We start from the raw sequence: 16,058 nt of genomic DNA on the forward strand, positions 1-16,058 counted from the left end.
AGGAAGTAGCTCAATGCACCTAGATCTTTGAGAGCAAACTGAACATGTAGGTGGTGAACTAGAGTCTCAAGAGCTGCGTTGCAACTGCTCACAACCAGGATATCATCCACATAGACAAGGACATATTGAGTGAGACTTGGTGAAACCTTGATGAAGAGAGACTGATCACTCTTGGCTGAATTGAACCCAGCCTTGAGCAAGACAAGATGCAACTTCTCGAACCAGGCACGAGGCGCCTGTTTAAGTCCGTACAAGGATTTGTGAAGCCGACACACCAAGTTAGGAGAAGAAGTATCAGTGAAACCCTCAGGTTGTTGTAGATATACCTCCTCTTTCAGATCACCATTCAAAAACGCATTGTTGACATCCAACTGGCGGATTGACCAACCTTTTGCCAAAGCCAGGGTGAGGACAACCCGTATAGATGTTTGCTTAACCACAGGGCTAAAGGTCTCATGGAAGTCAAAACCAACAACTTGTTTGAATCCCTTTGCCACAAACTTGGCCTTGTGCTTATTCAGTGTGCCATCAGAATTCTGTTTCAGCTTGAACACCCACTTGCTGCCTGCCAATAGCCTTTCGATCCTTGGGGAGTGGGACAAGGCTCCACGTGTGATTCCTGAGTAAGGCTAGGTATTCATCTGTCATGGCATGTTTCCATGCCTCAGATGCCAAGGCTTCTGAGACAGACTCAGGCTCTTTAGCTGCAAGCAATGCCTTAGGTTTAAAAATGCCATTCCTCCCACGAGTGATCATAGGGTGAGTCGGTTGTGGGACTGGAGAGGGATTGACAGGGACAGAGGGTGAGGAAGATGATGATGGAGATGCCAGTGAGATTGTGGGTGAAGAGGTTGAGGAGGATGAGTCTGAGACAGGTGAGGGTGAAGATCTATGAGGGTTAGGCGAGTGTGAGGATGTAGGAGAGTTAGGTGAGGCGGAGGATGTATGAGAGCTAGATGAGGCTGAGGATGTATGGGAACTAGGTGAGGAGTTGGATGTGGACGATGTGACTAGTGGATTGGCAGTATGATCAGTAGGGTTAAGGACTGGGAGTGGGGAATTAGGGGTGATTGGGTTAGAGAAAAGGGAAGGTGAGGGTGTGGGAAACAGAGTAGAATAGGGGAAGGATGTCTCATTAAAGACTACATCACGAGATATGAAGACTCTATTTGTGGAGTCAAGGCACTTGTACCCCTTGTGGTTAAGACTGTAACCCAGAAAGATGCATGGTTTGGATCGAAAGTCTAGCTTATGATTGTTGTATGGTCGAGTGTTTGGGAAGCATTCACAGCCAAAGACTTTCAGCTGAGTGTAGGAAGGTTTGATGTGGAATAGAGTTTCAAGGGTGTAGCCATGTGAAGTAGAGGTGTTGGCAATCTGTTTATCAGAAAAACAGCTGTTCTGAAGGCTTCATCCCAGAACTTGATTGGCATCGTTGCTTGAGCTAAGAGTGTCAGTCATGTTTCCACAATCTGCTGATGCTTTCTTTCAGCAAGTCCATTCTGCTGGTGAGAATGTGGACATGAGTTCCTGTGGACTATGCCTTGGGAGTGAAGAAAGCCAGTGAATGGCCTATACTCACCACCCCAATCTGACTGCACTGCTAGGATCTTGTGTCCAAGTTGTAATTCAACATGCTTCTGAAACAGCTTGAACGTTGCGAGTGCATCTGATTTCTGTCTCAACAAATAGATCCATGTATACCTAGAATAGGCATCAATGAAGTGTATGTAGTACTTGTATCCACTCGCAGAATGGCATGGTGAGGGTCCCCATAGGTCTGTGTGAACGAGTTCTAGAGGTTTTGTGTATTTTGTTTCAGATGAGAAATAAGGACTCTTGTAAATTTTACCTAAGCAGCAAGCTGAACAAAAGGAATCTGTATTGACATAAGGCACTTTACATTGATGTAAGACAGTTTGAACAATTTTCTGAGAGGACATGACAGACTTGAAGGAGTAGCTTGTGCCTGAGCAGATGTAGAATGGCTTGACTCTTGACTCTTGCTTGGCTCTTGACTCTTGACTCTTGACTCTTGCTTGGCTAGAGGACTTGACTTGACTTGATTTGACTTGGTGAGAGGTAACTGACTTTTATCAAACACATAGAGTCCATTGTGGAGATGACCTTGCATCAGAACACTCCTAGTAGCCTGATCCTTCACAAGACAAAAGTTTGAATGGAATTCAAAAAATGCATTATTGTTTGCACAAAACTTAGACACACTAAGGAGATTTTTAGTGATTTGTGGAACATGAAGAAGCAGGTCTAGGATAAGAGATTTTCTGTGGTCAGGTGTTGAAAAGAAAGAGCAACCTATGTGAGAGATTTGGAGACCCATATCATTGCCAAGTAGTACTTTCTCGGAGCCTGTGAATTCTTGCTTCATTGTTAGGTTATCTTCAGCGGAACTTATGTGATTGGTGGCGCCAGAGTCAGGATACCAGTTGTAGTCACAGGACGTGGATGGTGTTGCGAGCATAGCTGCTGGTGAGAAGTCACTCTGAGGAAGCTCATAGCTGTTATCGGAGCCAAGATTGTACTGAGGCTCTATGAAGACTTCTTCACCAAACTCAGCGAGGTGTCCTTGAGCGTCATGACTGTCTTGTAACTGGCTTGGACCAGAGAAGTTCTGATCAAACCTGTAGAAGCACGAGGTTACCAGATGTCCAGTTTTTCCACACAATTGGCACTGGATTCGTCCGCGACCAAACGATCCACGACCTCGAGGAGCGAACGAGCGTCCAGTGGTGAATGATGGTTGAGCGTTGCTGTAGCCGCTACAATAATAGTTTTGACCACGCTGAGAGTAGTGTCCTCCTCGATTGAATTGAGCTCCATTGTAGTATTGACCACGGCCAGATCCTGAACCACGACCTCTGTTCCAGTTGGAATTGAGGTTGTATTGAGCTACATTGGCCATAGGTGTTTCAGATTGACCTAGGCTTTGTGACTTCTTCTCAATTCTGCTTTCCTGAGTGAGCAGAAGAGATTCAACATCGACAACTGAGATTGGATCAAGTCTAGTGTCCATGTTCATAACAAAATTCTCATATTCTTCAGGTTAACCATTGAAGATTGCTTCGATGTGATCCTTGGCTTTGAATTCTTCTCCAACCATGGCGAGTAAGTCCACTAGATTGCGAATCTTGAGCAGATACTCATCTGTGGATAGAGATCCTTTCTTCAAACCGTTCAATTGAGACTTGAACTGTGAGATTTTAGCTCTCACTTGTGACGCAAAGTACGTCCTCAATGTACTCCAGATCTGAGCTGAGGTTTCACATGAGACCACTCGCGACAACAGGCTTTCACTCATCGACGCCATGAGCCACGAGATTATGAGCTGATCTTGTCGATCCCAAGCAACAAACGCCGGATTTACAACTCCGAGCTCTCGATTACGTTCAGTGGTGAATTCTGGTGGTGCAGTAACTTCAACAAGAAGAAATCTCTGCAAATTGTGGCCTCGCAGTGTCGCAAACACTTGTTTTCTCCAGACGATGTAATTGTTCGAATCCAACTTCGTCGCAATTGGATGCGCGAAGGTAACAAATTGTGCTGCATTGTTTTCCATCTCAAAGGACAGCAAAAAGAAGATCAAGATCAGAGGACGACGATCGAAGAAGACGAAGATCGACGATCAGGCGTCAAACGAGATCAGCTCTGATACCATGTTAGCGATAAAGCTAGAGAGTGTTTGGATCAAATGAGTAAACGAGATTTCATTGATGGATGAGAAAGTACAAAGAAGATCAGTATTTATAGCTACCGATCTAGAGAAGGAAATAAACGACAACAAGTAGAAAGAGAGACGTAAACGACACGCAACAGATAAGACACAGCTCGCTCCTCAGCTCGCCCCTCAGCACAACTCGCTCCTCAGCTCGCCCCTCAGCACAGCTCGCTCCTCGGCTCAGCTCGCTCCTCAACTCACTCCTCAGCACAGCTCGCTCCTCAGCTCGCTCAATATCTCTAACAATCAATATGGTTATATCTTTCACCATTGCTACATTTTGACTGCATTTACTAATTGACCGAATGATAAATTCATAAAATTTGGTTGTTGGACTATTTTGAATGATATTTGGCAATCACTTTGGGAGGACAAGGGTTAAGAGTAGAGCTTACCGAAAGCATTCGCCGTTAATACAAAAATATATCTGAACAAGTATGTGTATAGACAAGATCTATTTTCAATCATCAAAATTACTGAGAGATTCTTAGCTTTGGAGAAAAATGTTACTTGGTCAATATCTAACTTAGCTACAATCTGTTTCCTCTTGTGAAAATATCACCGGTATCTCAACAAGTTAGAAATACTAATTTTGTATAGAGATGTCATAGGCATTGTGACAACTTCTGAGACACTTTACCAATTATGAATTAACACAATCATAAAGAATCGGACATGAGTTTTAGAAAAATAACAAGAATAGAGCAAACAATAACATATGATGATAACTAGGTTGAGAATTGGAATTGTACTCAGGTGCTGCCATTACTGAAAGAAATCTCTGATACCATAAACTATTAATATTACACGGATTGTATACATTCTCACACTATAAATATTTTAGTTAATTAACATGTGAACATTTTTTATACATTTAATTTTTCTTAAAAACGTAAATCCATGACTGTTTACCTAATCAATAATTTTAAAACTATTAAATTGTTTAATTTTTCATTCAGACAACACAAATAGTGCACTTTTGACGCCACAACATACACTAATTTAAATGTAAGCATCGCTGGCGCGTGTGTTTCGTTCTAATCACAAAATAGTTGGCACGTCAATTTCGATATTTTCCGATAATATTGTGGAGATGAGTAGTAAAGAACCCATTACAATACTGCACTCAATTTTGGACGGATACACACAAAAGAGAGAAGAAAAGATAACTGACAACATATTTTATTTTGGGTTATTAAGTTATATAGCCACACGGTTATAGTGAATCGGGATATAGCCCACTTTTCGTTAATTTTTTATAAATAGCCAAGTTAACTTATTAACAGATTAATAAAATACTTATTTAATCCAGCCAAACATGTAAAAAAAAAAGTAGTTAATAGGCTGCCACGTATGCAAGTTGGCTATTTACAAAGTATTTATCAAAGGTTGACTAATTTACAATTCATATAGTTTAGGTGGTTTACGTAACCAATTTTTTGTTTTATTTATATATATATATATATTATATATATATATTATATATATATATAAATATATATATATATATATATATATATATATATGAGATTGAACTCGTGACCTCGACTTTAAAAATAATGTAGAATTATCAACTAGACTATACTAAAAACCACAATAACATATTACATTAAATGGTGTAGTTTTCCATAAATACGCATATATTTGAAAACTATATTATAATATATAGGGATGGCAACGGGTACGGGTAAGGTCGGGTACACCTATTCCGTTACCCGTACCCGCTATAATTTTTTTACCCGTTACCCGGACCCGTTTACCCGGATTTTGAGACGGGCCGGGTAACGGGGATACCCGCCGGGTAAACGGGTTAAAAATATTGGACCCGTTACCCGTTTACCCGGTTTAAAAAAAAGGGTAGCGGGTCGGGTAGACCCGCTTTCCCGTTTATAAAATAAAAATCCTTTAACAATGTAAAGTTTAAAAATAATAAAATTTAGGTGAAAAATATTAAAGTGCTATTACAATATAAAGGACATTAAAATTCAAAATAAATAAAAAATACAAAAGAAGTCTTCATTGCAAATTGGATCATCTTCATTGTAAATTTGGTCATTTTCATTGCAACGTTATCACACTGGATCTCATAAGTTATTCCCTAAAAAAAAAGGGTGTAACATATATGAAAGAACCAACTTTTTATTATTCTTATGTATAAAAACAATGTTTAAACTATATCATCTAATTAGGTAAACATATGATTAATTATATTTTTAAATATTTAAAAGTTAACGGATCGGGTCCCGGGTAACCGGGTACGGGATGACTATTCCGTTACCCGTACCCGGACCCGTTAAACCTTAACGGGTATTACCCGTTTACCCAAAAGGAACGGGTATTATCCGACCCGAATAAATCGGGTAACGGGCCGAAACACGGGTAACTGGTCAAATTGTCATCCCTAATAATATAGAGATTTGTAACTAACTAGGCCACTTTAAACATGTGATTTTGGATCTAGCCTACGTTTGACAATTTTTAGGGATATAGCCAAATGACTTATGTGACAATAATTAAGGTATGATTTGCCCTTATTTATTAACAAATTTGTCACTTTCTCTCTCCTATTTTTTTTCAAATAATTTTTTTAATCAAAATTTCAAAAATTCATATATTTCTCATACGATCTCGAAATTGAGTAATTTCATATCCTACAAAATCGTGGCGTCGAGATCTTCAAAAATAGATCCATTGTGTTTGATGAAAAATTATGTTTAATGTATCATATTTACGTTTCCATTTATTTTTTTGATAATTTCAAAAAATTTCAGTTATTTCCATATTTAAGGTAGTAACGTGATTTTTCTACATCTATGGTATTAAACATGATTTTTCATCAAACACAATTGATCTATTTTTGAAGATCTCAGCGTCACGAATCCGTAGGATTTGGAGTCATTCAATTTCGAGTTCATATGAGATAGATATGGTTTTTTGAAGTTTTATCTAAAAAAGTGTAGAAAAAAAGTAGGAGAGAGAAAATGACGAATTTGTTAATAAATAAGGGCATATCAGACCTTAATTATTGCCACATAAACTTGTTGGCTATTGCCCTAAAAATTGTGAAACGTAGGCTAAAAACAAATTGCATAGTTTCATTTTGGCTATTTTGCTACACTGCCTTATAATATACACATTTATACTTTCTATTATATGAAAACTATAATATTAGATCTCTGTAGGTTAGACTCAATCCATAGTGTGTACTTTGTGGTTGTTTCTATTAGCATAGTATATTTATCATTTGTTGATGTCGATTTTTAGATCAATCAACAATCACAAATGAAAAGCGAAATGATAGAATATTTTAAAGGGGTTTAGAAAGACGTCGTATAAGAAACAATTCAATTATAAAGAACTATAATAATATACGAATATTAGTTAATTTTATTTATTTAGAGAAGGTTACAAATGGACGAGGTGACGAACTCAACAGGTCGAACTCAAGATCGTGAATATAAGAATACAAAATAGAATTAATTGAAAACTGAGATGTAGAGCTTGCATGTGCGAAAATCGTCCTCTCCTCTTCTATTTATAGGCGAAATGGAATCTTCCGGCCGAAGACACGTGTTCTTCAATCCACACTTCTCGCCAAGGCTGAAGTCGTCCGAGATCCGGTCTTCGCGGCGTGGTCTACTCTGACTGACCGATCCTTCTGATCGAGAAGACGTGGTCGAGCTGGAGTCCTTCATCGAGGCGGGAAGTGTCGTTGGGCTTGGGCCGATCTGCGGAGAGCGAATTAGGCCCGTACTTGATTTCGTGGGCCGGTCTTCAAACTGATTATGGGCTTTAGTCGGGTCAAAGCCCATCCGAAATAATATTTAAATGTTTGAATTTTTATACCCCCACATCATTATTTTATTTATGTAGAGTTATTTTAGTCTTTTACTTATTTGATTGTATTAGGGTTATATATCCAAACTATTGTATTTTCATTATTACGCTTCATTATTCAGACACTCTCTTTTCTCTGAATCTCTAAATCTTCATGGTATCAAAATCATCTTCTCTCACCCATGATTTTGTTGATTGATTGAAGAAAGTTAATATATCAACCACGCTGTTTGCAAATCGAACTACGTTTTTCGTCCGTGCAATTGATATTTTCGTCTTTTTTTCTTCATTTGTGGATGTCGTAATTGATTGGGTGATTGTTTCGTCCTCCCTTTTTGTGTTGTTTGAATGTGTTGGTGATTGCGTTTTTGGATTTCGATTTTGGGGTTTCTCTCTGTTTGTTTGGATTTCGTTTTTGGATGTTTGGATTGATGTTTTTCGATATGGCGGGTCGTAGAGAGATTCCCTTCAGGCGTTTGGTGTTCAACTAGATGGCAAAAATTACTCATATTGGAGTTACGTTATGAGGAATTTTTTGCGTGTAGAGTTTTATGACAGGTGGGCGACCTAAGCCTTCCGATAAGAAGGTCGATGATTTGATGACTCTAACGGATGTTTGGGAGGCTGATAATGCAAAGATTATCATGTGGATTAACAATTATGTTACTCACTCGATCGGTGCTCAGTTGACGAAGTACGAGACTGCGAATGAGGTTTGGGAACATTTGGAGAGACTCTACACTCAATCTACCAAGCAGTATCCGTTGGAGAAGGATATTCGTGCGCTTCGGCAAAATAGTATGAGTACTCAAGAGTTCTATTCTGCCATGTTCTTGTTGTAGGATCAGTTGGAATTTACTGAGTCGGCTGAGTTAAGGTCAGTGGTGGCTTACATCTCTCGGCGTAAAGAGCAGCGATTGATTCAGTCTTTTATGGCACTTCACGACAACTTTGAGGGATTGTGTGGTGCGATTCTTCACCGCAATCATCTTCCTTCTGTTGATTATGTGGTTAACAAGCTGCTGGCCGGTGAGGTTCGTCTCAAGTCTAAGATTGACAAGGAGACTTCACCACCCGCAACACCTGATGTCCTTGTTGCCCCATATCGGTCGTCCGATGGTAGTGCGCCCAGGACATCGATGGCAGTCCCTTTGGATAAGTGTGTCTTTTTATAAGGAAAAAAGTATTGGAAGGCTCAGTGTCCACTCTTGTTTAGCATAGGCAAACTGCAGCAACAACAACGACCAACTCAACAACAACGTCTACCCCAACTGTGGGCACCTCATCTGATGGCTCCGTGGGTACCTCAGTTCACCAAAGATTTTGCTCCCCTATTTGTTGATCCGTACATGTTTGAGCAGTTCCAATAGTTCCTTAATTCGCAGCAGCGGGCCATGTCTGTCTTGATTCTATGCTTCCAACCATATGTCCCCTCACTTTCTATCATTTGTATCATTGCATTGTCATTCATCTCTTCCCATTATGGCTGTCAATGGCACCCCAATGCCATCGGAGGAGGGTGTTTGTTCTGTTGTCGCATCTCATATTTCGCTTCCTGATGTCTACTATATCTCTAGTCTTGCTATGAATCTTGTGTCTGTCAGTCAATTGTGTGATTCTGTCAGTCAATTGTGTGATTCTGGTTTATTGGTCACTTTTTCTTCTTCTACCTATTGTGTTCAGGATCCACAAACTCAGACGGTGATTGGGATAGGCCGTAAGCAAGATGGACTCTATGTCTTGGATGAACTCAAAATATCGAATGTGGATGCTTCTAGTGTGGATTTATTTTCCTTTCGTTTGAGTCATTTATCGTCTGACTTTTATCTGTGGTATTCTCGTATGGGTCATTCCTGATTTCGTCTGTTAAGTATATATATACTAATTAGAAGTATATAAATAAAGGTAATTTAGCAAAATAGCCAACTCAAACCTTAGAAATTGCTAAATAGCCAAGGTTTTGTATAAGGGTCGCTTATGTGGTCATTTCTTCTAGTAGTCATTTCTTTGAATATGGGGCGATGATACATTTTATTGCGGATTTTTTTAATTTTATTTATAAAAATACCAACTTAAATAGTTTAATTCTTAGAGTATATATACTCATTTTTAAATCTGTACTTTTCCTCTTTTCTAGTACTTTTATTTGGATTTTTTGTTAATTTCTTTTAATGACTTTATTTTTTTAATCATTTGTGTTTTGCATTTATTTAAATTGATCATTTTATAGCTTTAATTTATGAATAAATTTAGTAAAAATGTTTGTATCTTTTATTTATTTTTTTTCAAAATATATAGGTACATTTTAAAAGTTGTTTACATTTATCAAAACTGTTTATATTTTGACATGTGTTGTTTTTAATTATTCAAATGTCATATTTATGGAATTTGTTTAGATTTTAAAAACTTATTGTTATTCTAATGACTACTTATTGAAATATTTACATTTAGGTATTCAAATATGTGTGTAAACAATTTCGTTAATTGTAAACAACTTCAATAAATGTAAGAATTAAAAAACGTTTACAATAAATTATAAAAGAAAACATCGTCCAAAATATGAGTAAAACATTTTTTTTTTGAAATTTTGAAAAACTATTAGATATTTTTTCCGTTTTCATAAAATTTCAAATAATATCAAAATGAGGAGGAAGTACCGGATCACATTGGCTTCATCAATGAGTTGTATGAATTTACAGCAATATTTTGTTATTATGATTAAAGGGCGGGGTTATTTATGGTTGTTTTTTTCATTTATCTTATTTTTTATTATTATTAAAACTGCAGGTGAGTATGCAAACTTACCGTTAATTCCCGCGTATTTAAATCCCGGGGTCCACGACTATGCATGCGGTGTGAACTTTGCCTCCGCTGGGGCCGGCGCTCTCAGTGTAACTAATCAAGGATTTGTAAGTGACAGATTTTGTGAAAATTTGTAATATTGCTATTTTATTTTTAGTTATAGCTATTGCTACTTCATTGGTTTGATGTATAATCTAGTGTGTTTTCTTATTTCATTTTTGGTTCTTTCAATTAGGTGGTAGACCTTAAAACTCAGCTAAAGTATTTCAAGAAAGTGGAGAAGCAATTAAAGAGCGGCGCTGAGAAATCAAAGGCTTTGATCTCCTCGGCCGTCTACTTATTGAGCATCGGAGGCAACGATTATATCAGCCCTTTCACCGCCAATTCCAGCTTCTACGACCAATACACTAAAAAAGAATATATTAGCATGGTTCTTGCCGGCCCAATACCAAGGCCTTAAGCGAGAACTAATAATTAGGCCTCATATTTTTTTTTTAATGCAAATAGTACATATACATATCATTTTGGTCTCTAAATTTTTTTAGATCATTTTGGTCAATAAACTATTAGATTTGAAATATTTTTGTGCTTTTTCATTTTTTTTTAACTCAAAACCTAAACAACTTAAAACATATTTTTAAACTAAAACATCGTTTTAATTTAACAAAAGAAAATAAATAAATTGTATATCCTAAAACATTAAATATAGATTAAACATTTTTAGATTTTTAGTGTTTTTTTATTCTAATAATGGGTTTTTAAAACTATAAATAACCTCTTTTAGTTTGTAAATATGTTAAGTATTTTTAATAAATAAATACTGCTATAATCACAAAAGATAGGGAGTATTTGCTCCAAAATTTTTAAAAAGTATTATGACAAAAAAAAAAAAAAAAAAAAAACTTATAATCTTGACCATGTTTTCTATAATTTCAAGGTTTTAAATATCTCAATCGTGGCTATATAATCTAACAAAATAAGTGACTGGGAAAAAATAAATAATGGGGCCTTATCACAATTAATGGATGGCTGAACACATATAGCACAATGAGGCTCATTAATCACAATTATCAGATTCTCATAACAATTAACCAACCGGATTGCCACATATTCAACTACATTTTAACATAGAAAATAATAATAAAATAGGCCTCATTTTGGGCCTTTTATTTCTCAAAATTTTGGAGGCCTTAAGCAATTGCTTAAGTGGCTTACATGTTGGGCCGGGCCTGGTTCTTGGCAATATGACCCAAGTTATCCATGTAACTACTATATGTCACTTGTTCTATTAATATTAGAGTCTCAACCCTTCAAATGGATAATTACATGGTGTTTTGATCGATTTGGTTATAGGGAATGTACGAGATCGGGGCGAGGAAATTTGGGTTCTTAACAATGGTGTCATTAGGCTGTGCTCCTGGGTCAAAATTATTTGTACCGGGAAACACCGGAGCTTGCTTCGAAGAAGCTAATCAACTCGCAAAGATGCACAACGAACAACTTCCCAAAGTCCTAGAATCGACTAAATCTCACCTCCCAGGCTTCAACTATTCGCTTCATGATATGTACACTTCAATGAACCAGAGACTAGAGAACCCATCAAAATATGGTAACCTTATGATTAACTATATAATTTTGAATTTTGAAAAATGAAGTCTTTTGGGTTTGGGAGTCCTAGGCGATGGCCTAGATTGCCTTGCCCTTAGTCCGGCCTTGTAATAGCCGGTAATTTGTTGATGATCATCTACTCTTGATATGATGGTTATATATTTTTGTATCTTGTAATTTGTTTGAATTTAGGGTTCAAAGGCACGGATATGGCGTGTTGTGGAAGCGGACCGTTTAGAGGGATTTTTAGCTGTGGAGGGAAGAGAGGAGTTGAAGAGTTTGAGGTTTGCGAGGATGCTAGAGACTACTTCTTCTTTGACGCATTTCATCCATCTCAAAAGGCCTACAAACAACTTGCTGAGCTTATATGGAGTGGAGATTCTCTTCTCACCAAGCCTTATAATCTCAAATCATTTTTTCAGCATTAATTACCGGTGATGAGAGAAATCCTGAAGATTTCTTCTCATCAATTAATGGGTGTCTTGTTTGCAATAATCTTGTTTTGTTCAGTAGTGTGACTGATAGTTAATAATTGGTGTTGTTTTTGTGAGATTGTATTAGTTCAGGTCTGCTTTTTTCTATCATGTATCATGTGTATTTATACACGTACATTTTCTTATAAATATATATTAAATGTTGGCATGGATAAGGAACTGAATTTTTCAATTTGAACTTTACAAGGTATTTCTAAATGTTCATAAACACGCATATAGAGGAGATAATGATAAAAATAAAAAAATAAAAAATAATAAAAACAAAAACAAAAAAAACTTGTCGTGTCACATATTTGTCATCCTCTCATTTATTTCAATTCATATTATTCCGATATATTATTAGGACGTTGTTCTTTAATAACACGGGAGCACTTTCCATTTCTACTTCTGGATTGTTGGTGACATTTTATACTGGTCGGTTGTCTCGTATAAAGTGAAGCTTTATTGCTTGCTAGTATATATTTTGAAGCTTTATCATCTGTGGCACGCATATGAATTTTGCCTTTTTCTGTCGATGAGTTTTCTTCAATGTTTATACGGAAATAGTTATTGTTACCGTTAACGTTGATGATAAAAAAAAATTATGAGAATAATTGTCTTGGCTGAATAGGGTGATCAATCCATACACCGGAGATTTAGATCGGATTGATCTTATATTAGACGAATTTGAATACAATAAGTAAGTAGAGAAAGAAAAAAAAAAAAAAAAAGGTGCTAAAAATAGGTGATGATCAATGGTGCTTGAATTCATAGTCAGTTTGAAGTAATTATGCGTCTAGAGGGTTTGTGTTGCATACTTTGCACACTGAAATTGCATAACCCATCTTGTCAATAACACTATATTGTGACATCAAGAAACCGATTTTATCATAAATTTCAAATTTATCCAAATACAAGTTCAAATAAGATTCACTTAAAAAATATATTTTTCTCCTCTATATAGTATTTACAAGGATCCCCTTGAAGTCTTACACGAGTAACACTTTGCCCCTTATACTCGAAAAACGTACACAAGAAAACCTTGAAATCTTGCATTGTATCAAAATAAATCATTCTGTCAAAAAATTTCAAACGGTGTTATGCAGTTAAGGGTAAAACGTATTTTCCTTTTCTTTATATTTTTTATTTTGTTTAAAATGTATTTCAAACCACACCGCCTCCAATTTCATGGCTGGAAACCCTACCCATCTCCAAACCCCAACTCTTCCCCACCGTACCACCTGATCGAAGTAATCGCCCAAATCCGAGACCACCCTGACCGAAAGGAAATCCAGTCATATCCTCGGGCTTCTTCTTCTTCTCGGACCAAATCTTCACTTTAAGTGGAGCGAACGATGAGGATCGAGTTGAATTCCGATGTTGCTGCCAACGCGATTCGAAAGTGAGCCATCAGAGATCCTCACCCTAAAACCTGCCAAATCTCTTTCCCTATATCCGATCCCTACTCTCATCTCAAGTCTTTTGTGTTGAAACTTTTCTTTGTTCATGCGATGAATTGTAATCCCAGTTCCGAATTTGTCATCTTTCTCCACCTCTACGCTAAGTGGGTATCAATTGAAACCCCAAATCTTGATTTTTTTTTCTCGTCAAACCGTTCTCGGTGAAGCCCATCATCAGAGGACGTGATGAGTAATAGTCAGAGTCGCTAAACCGATCCATTAACACGTTTGAGGGATGAGTGGTCTGAGGAGAGGAAGAATTATCGATGTCGAAGTCGTCAGGCATGAGGACAGTGAAGTGGTTTAATTAAGGGTTTTTCGGACTGGTGATTGTCGTCGGAGAGGACGAGTCATCAGCGTTGCTGAAGAGAGTCCGACTTCGGTTGTTTTGGTGGCGAAGCTCCGGCAGCCCAAGAGAGGGCATCGGGTTTGAGATGATATCGTACATGTTTTTTGTGTTGGAGAGAGAGAGGTGTGAATAAAAAATCAAAAATAACTTAAAATTGAATTTACAATTTTATCTTTAAATATAGGGATATTTTGATACTTTCCAAAATACAACCATGTCACGTGCTAAAAACGTGACAAAAAACCCAATGTCTGTAAAAAATTGTTGACAGAAGGACTCATTTTGATACAATTCTAGATTTCAAGGTTTGTTATGTACGTTTTTCGAGTACAAACGGCAAAGTGTTAACCGTGTTGAAGTTCAGGGGGGATTCTTGTAAATACTCATTTCAATAAATATTAGAGAAATTGACATATCTACTGCCATTTGATGACCCACCTCCTATTTCCATCAAATGTTAATTTGGACAATTCTACTAGTTGGCCAACTGTGCAAAGACTTTATTTTCTTTTTTTCCCCACAAAATCAATCTCTCATTCTTTGTTCTCTCAGTCTCTCTCTTTCAACACATAGCAAAAAAAATCTTAAAAGCTTTCATGGCCTCCCAATCCTCTCTCTGCCGCCTCTTTCCGGCCACCACCGCCACGAACTTAAGCAACGCCGGCATGGCCTGAGCTCCATCAACCACTGCAACCTCCAATGGGCATCGTGGGCCCACGTCAAAATTCACCGGTGACTTTGTCCTAATTATCCGGCTAGAGCACATTCTGATATAGTGATCAGTGTCAAGAATTCTTGCCCACGAAAAGATGTTTTTTGTAAATTCTCACTGAAATATTAATAAAATAATATTTTTGACATTTATAAGTTATTTGAATTGAAAGCGTTATTTCTTATATATTAAGATTTATCAAACATTTATCAACTCATAGTCTCTGTATCGAACTAAGTCACATGCACGGCATCTGAGCTTGGGCAATGAACTAAAACTGGTCGATGATTGGTTCATGCCTGGGTAGCTGAATCTGAAATCATATATGTGGAACACAAGTTAAGGTTGATCACTTAGTGGGAGCATTTTACACTTGTGGTAAGTGTACGACCCGGACAAGTCTTGGTTGTAGATGTGTCGTTTAAGGACCATTACGACACACTAACCGAGGTCACAAATGATAGTCACAGTAAGACTTGATCTAAATACTGAAGTGATCATGGACACTATCATGTTAATCACAGCTTATGTCTTGGGAGTTGCGGAACATGATTCGAGTGGGAAGTGATTTACAGATACAGAATCCAACGTTCCTGAAATAAGGTAAATGTTCTCTCACCTAAGGGTAAATTCCAGAACCGATATATTGCGCGCACTTCCGAAGTTTATACGTTCGGAAGAATCTTTCGCTGGGGAATCAACAATGCTTAGAGCTTATAGGTGTCAAGAAAAGTATAATAGAATAATTGACTTTTCTCAACAGATTGAACCTGGGGGATCTTGATCATGAACTGACTATATCAGTGGACACTCGTCACAATGACTAAATATAATTCTAGTACCAAGGAGGATTCAGTCTTGGCTTGCCAGGTGGAGTCTGACCAAGATTAGACAAATTGATGTAGTTAAGATAAATGACTTTTTTGTCTTTTCATCGGATTTGTTAAGCTTCTAAGACTAGGTCCATAGTCCTCAATTCGGCTCTGATAAAGGCGGATAAGAACTTTCGAATAATAATTTTTTTATTATTATAATCTCACTAGCTGTAATTGTGATTGACAGCATCAATTTTGAAATATGA

The 16,058-nt window shown here is 37.3% G+C and overlaps 1 protein-coding gene across 1 annotated transcript; it reads left to right on the plus strand.

Moving 5' to 3' along the window:
- The first annotated feature begins 9,055 nt into the window (after nucleotides 1-9,055).
- Nucleotides 9,056-12,510, plus strand: LOC149385595 (GDSL esterase/lipase 2-like). The gene is made up of 7 exons (XM_089626368.1): nucleotides 9,056-9,290; nucleotides 9,379-9,438; nucleotides 10,361-10,482; nucleotides 10,611-10,799; nucleotides 11,602-11,637; nucleotides 11,729-11,984; nucleotides 12,176-12,510. The coding sequence occupies exons 1-7, from the start codon at nucleotides 9,056-9,058 to the stop codon at nucleotides 12,409-12,411; spliced, it is 1,134 nt and encodes a 377-aa protein (XP_089482494.1). The 3' UTR covers nucleotides 12,412-12,510.
- The last annotated feature ends 3,548 nt before the right edge of the window (nucleotides 12,511-16,058 follow it).

Source organism: Urtica dioica, chromosome 9 (genome assembly GCF_054948205.1).
Source record: "Urtica dioica subsp. dioica isolate 48M chromosome 9, U.dioica_male_clone48M_v1_H2, whole genome shotgun sequence".
Taxonomy (NCBI): Eukaryota; Viridiplantae; Streptophyta; class Magnoliopsida; order Rosales; family Urticaceae; genus Urtica; species Urtica dioica.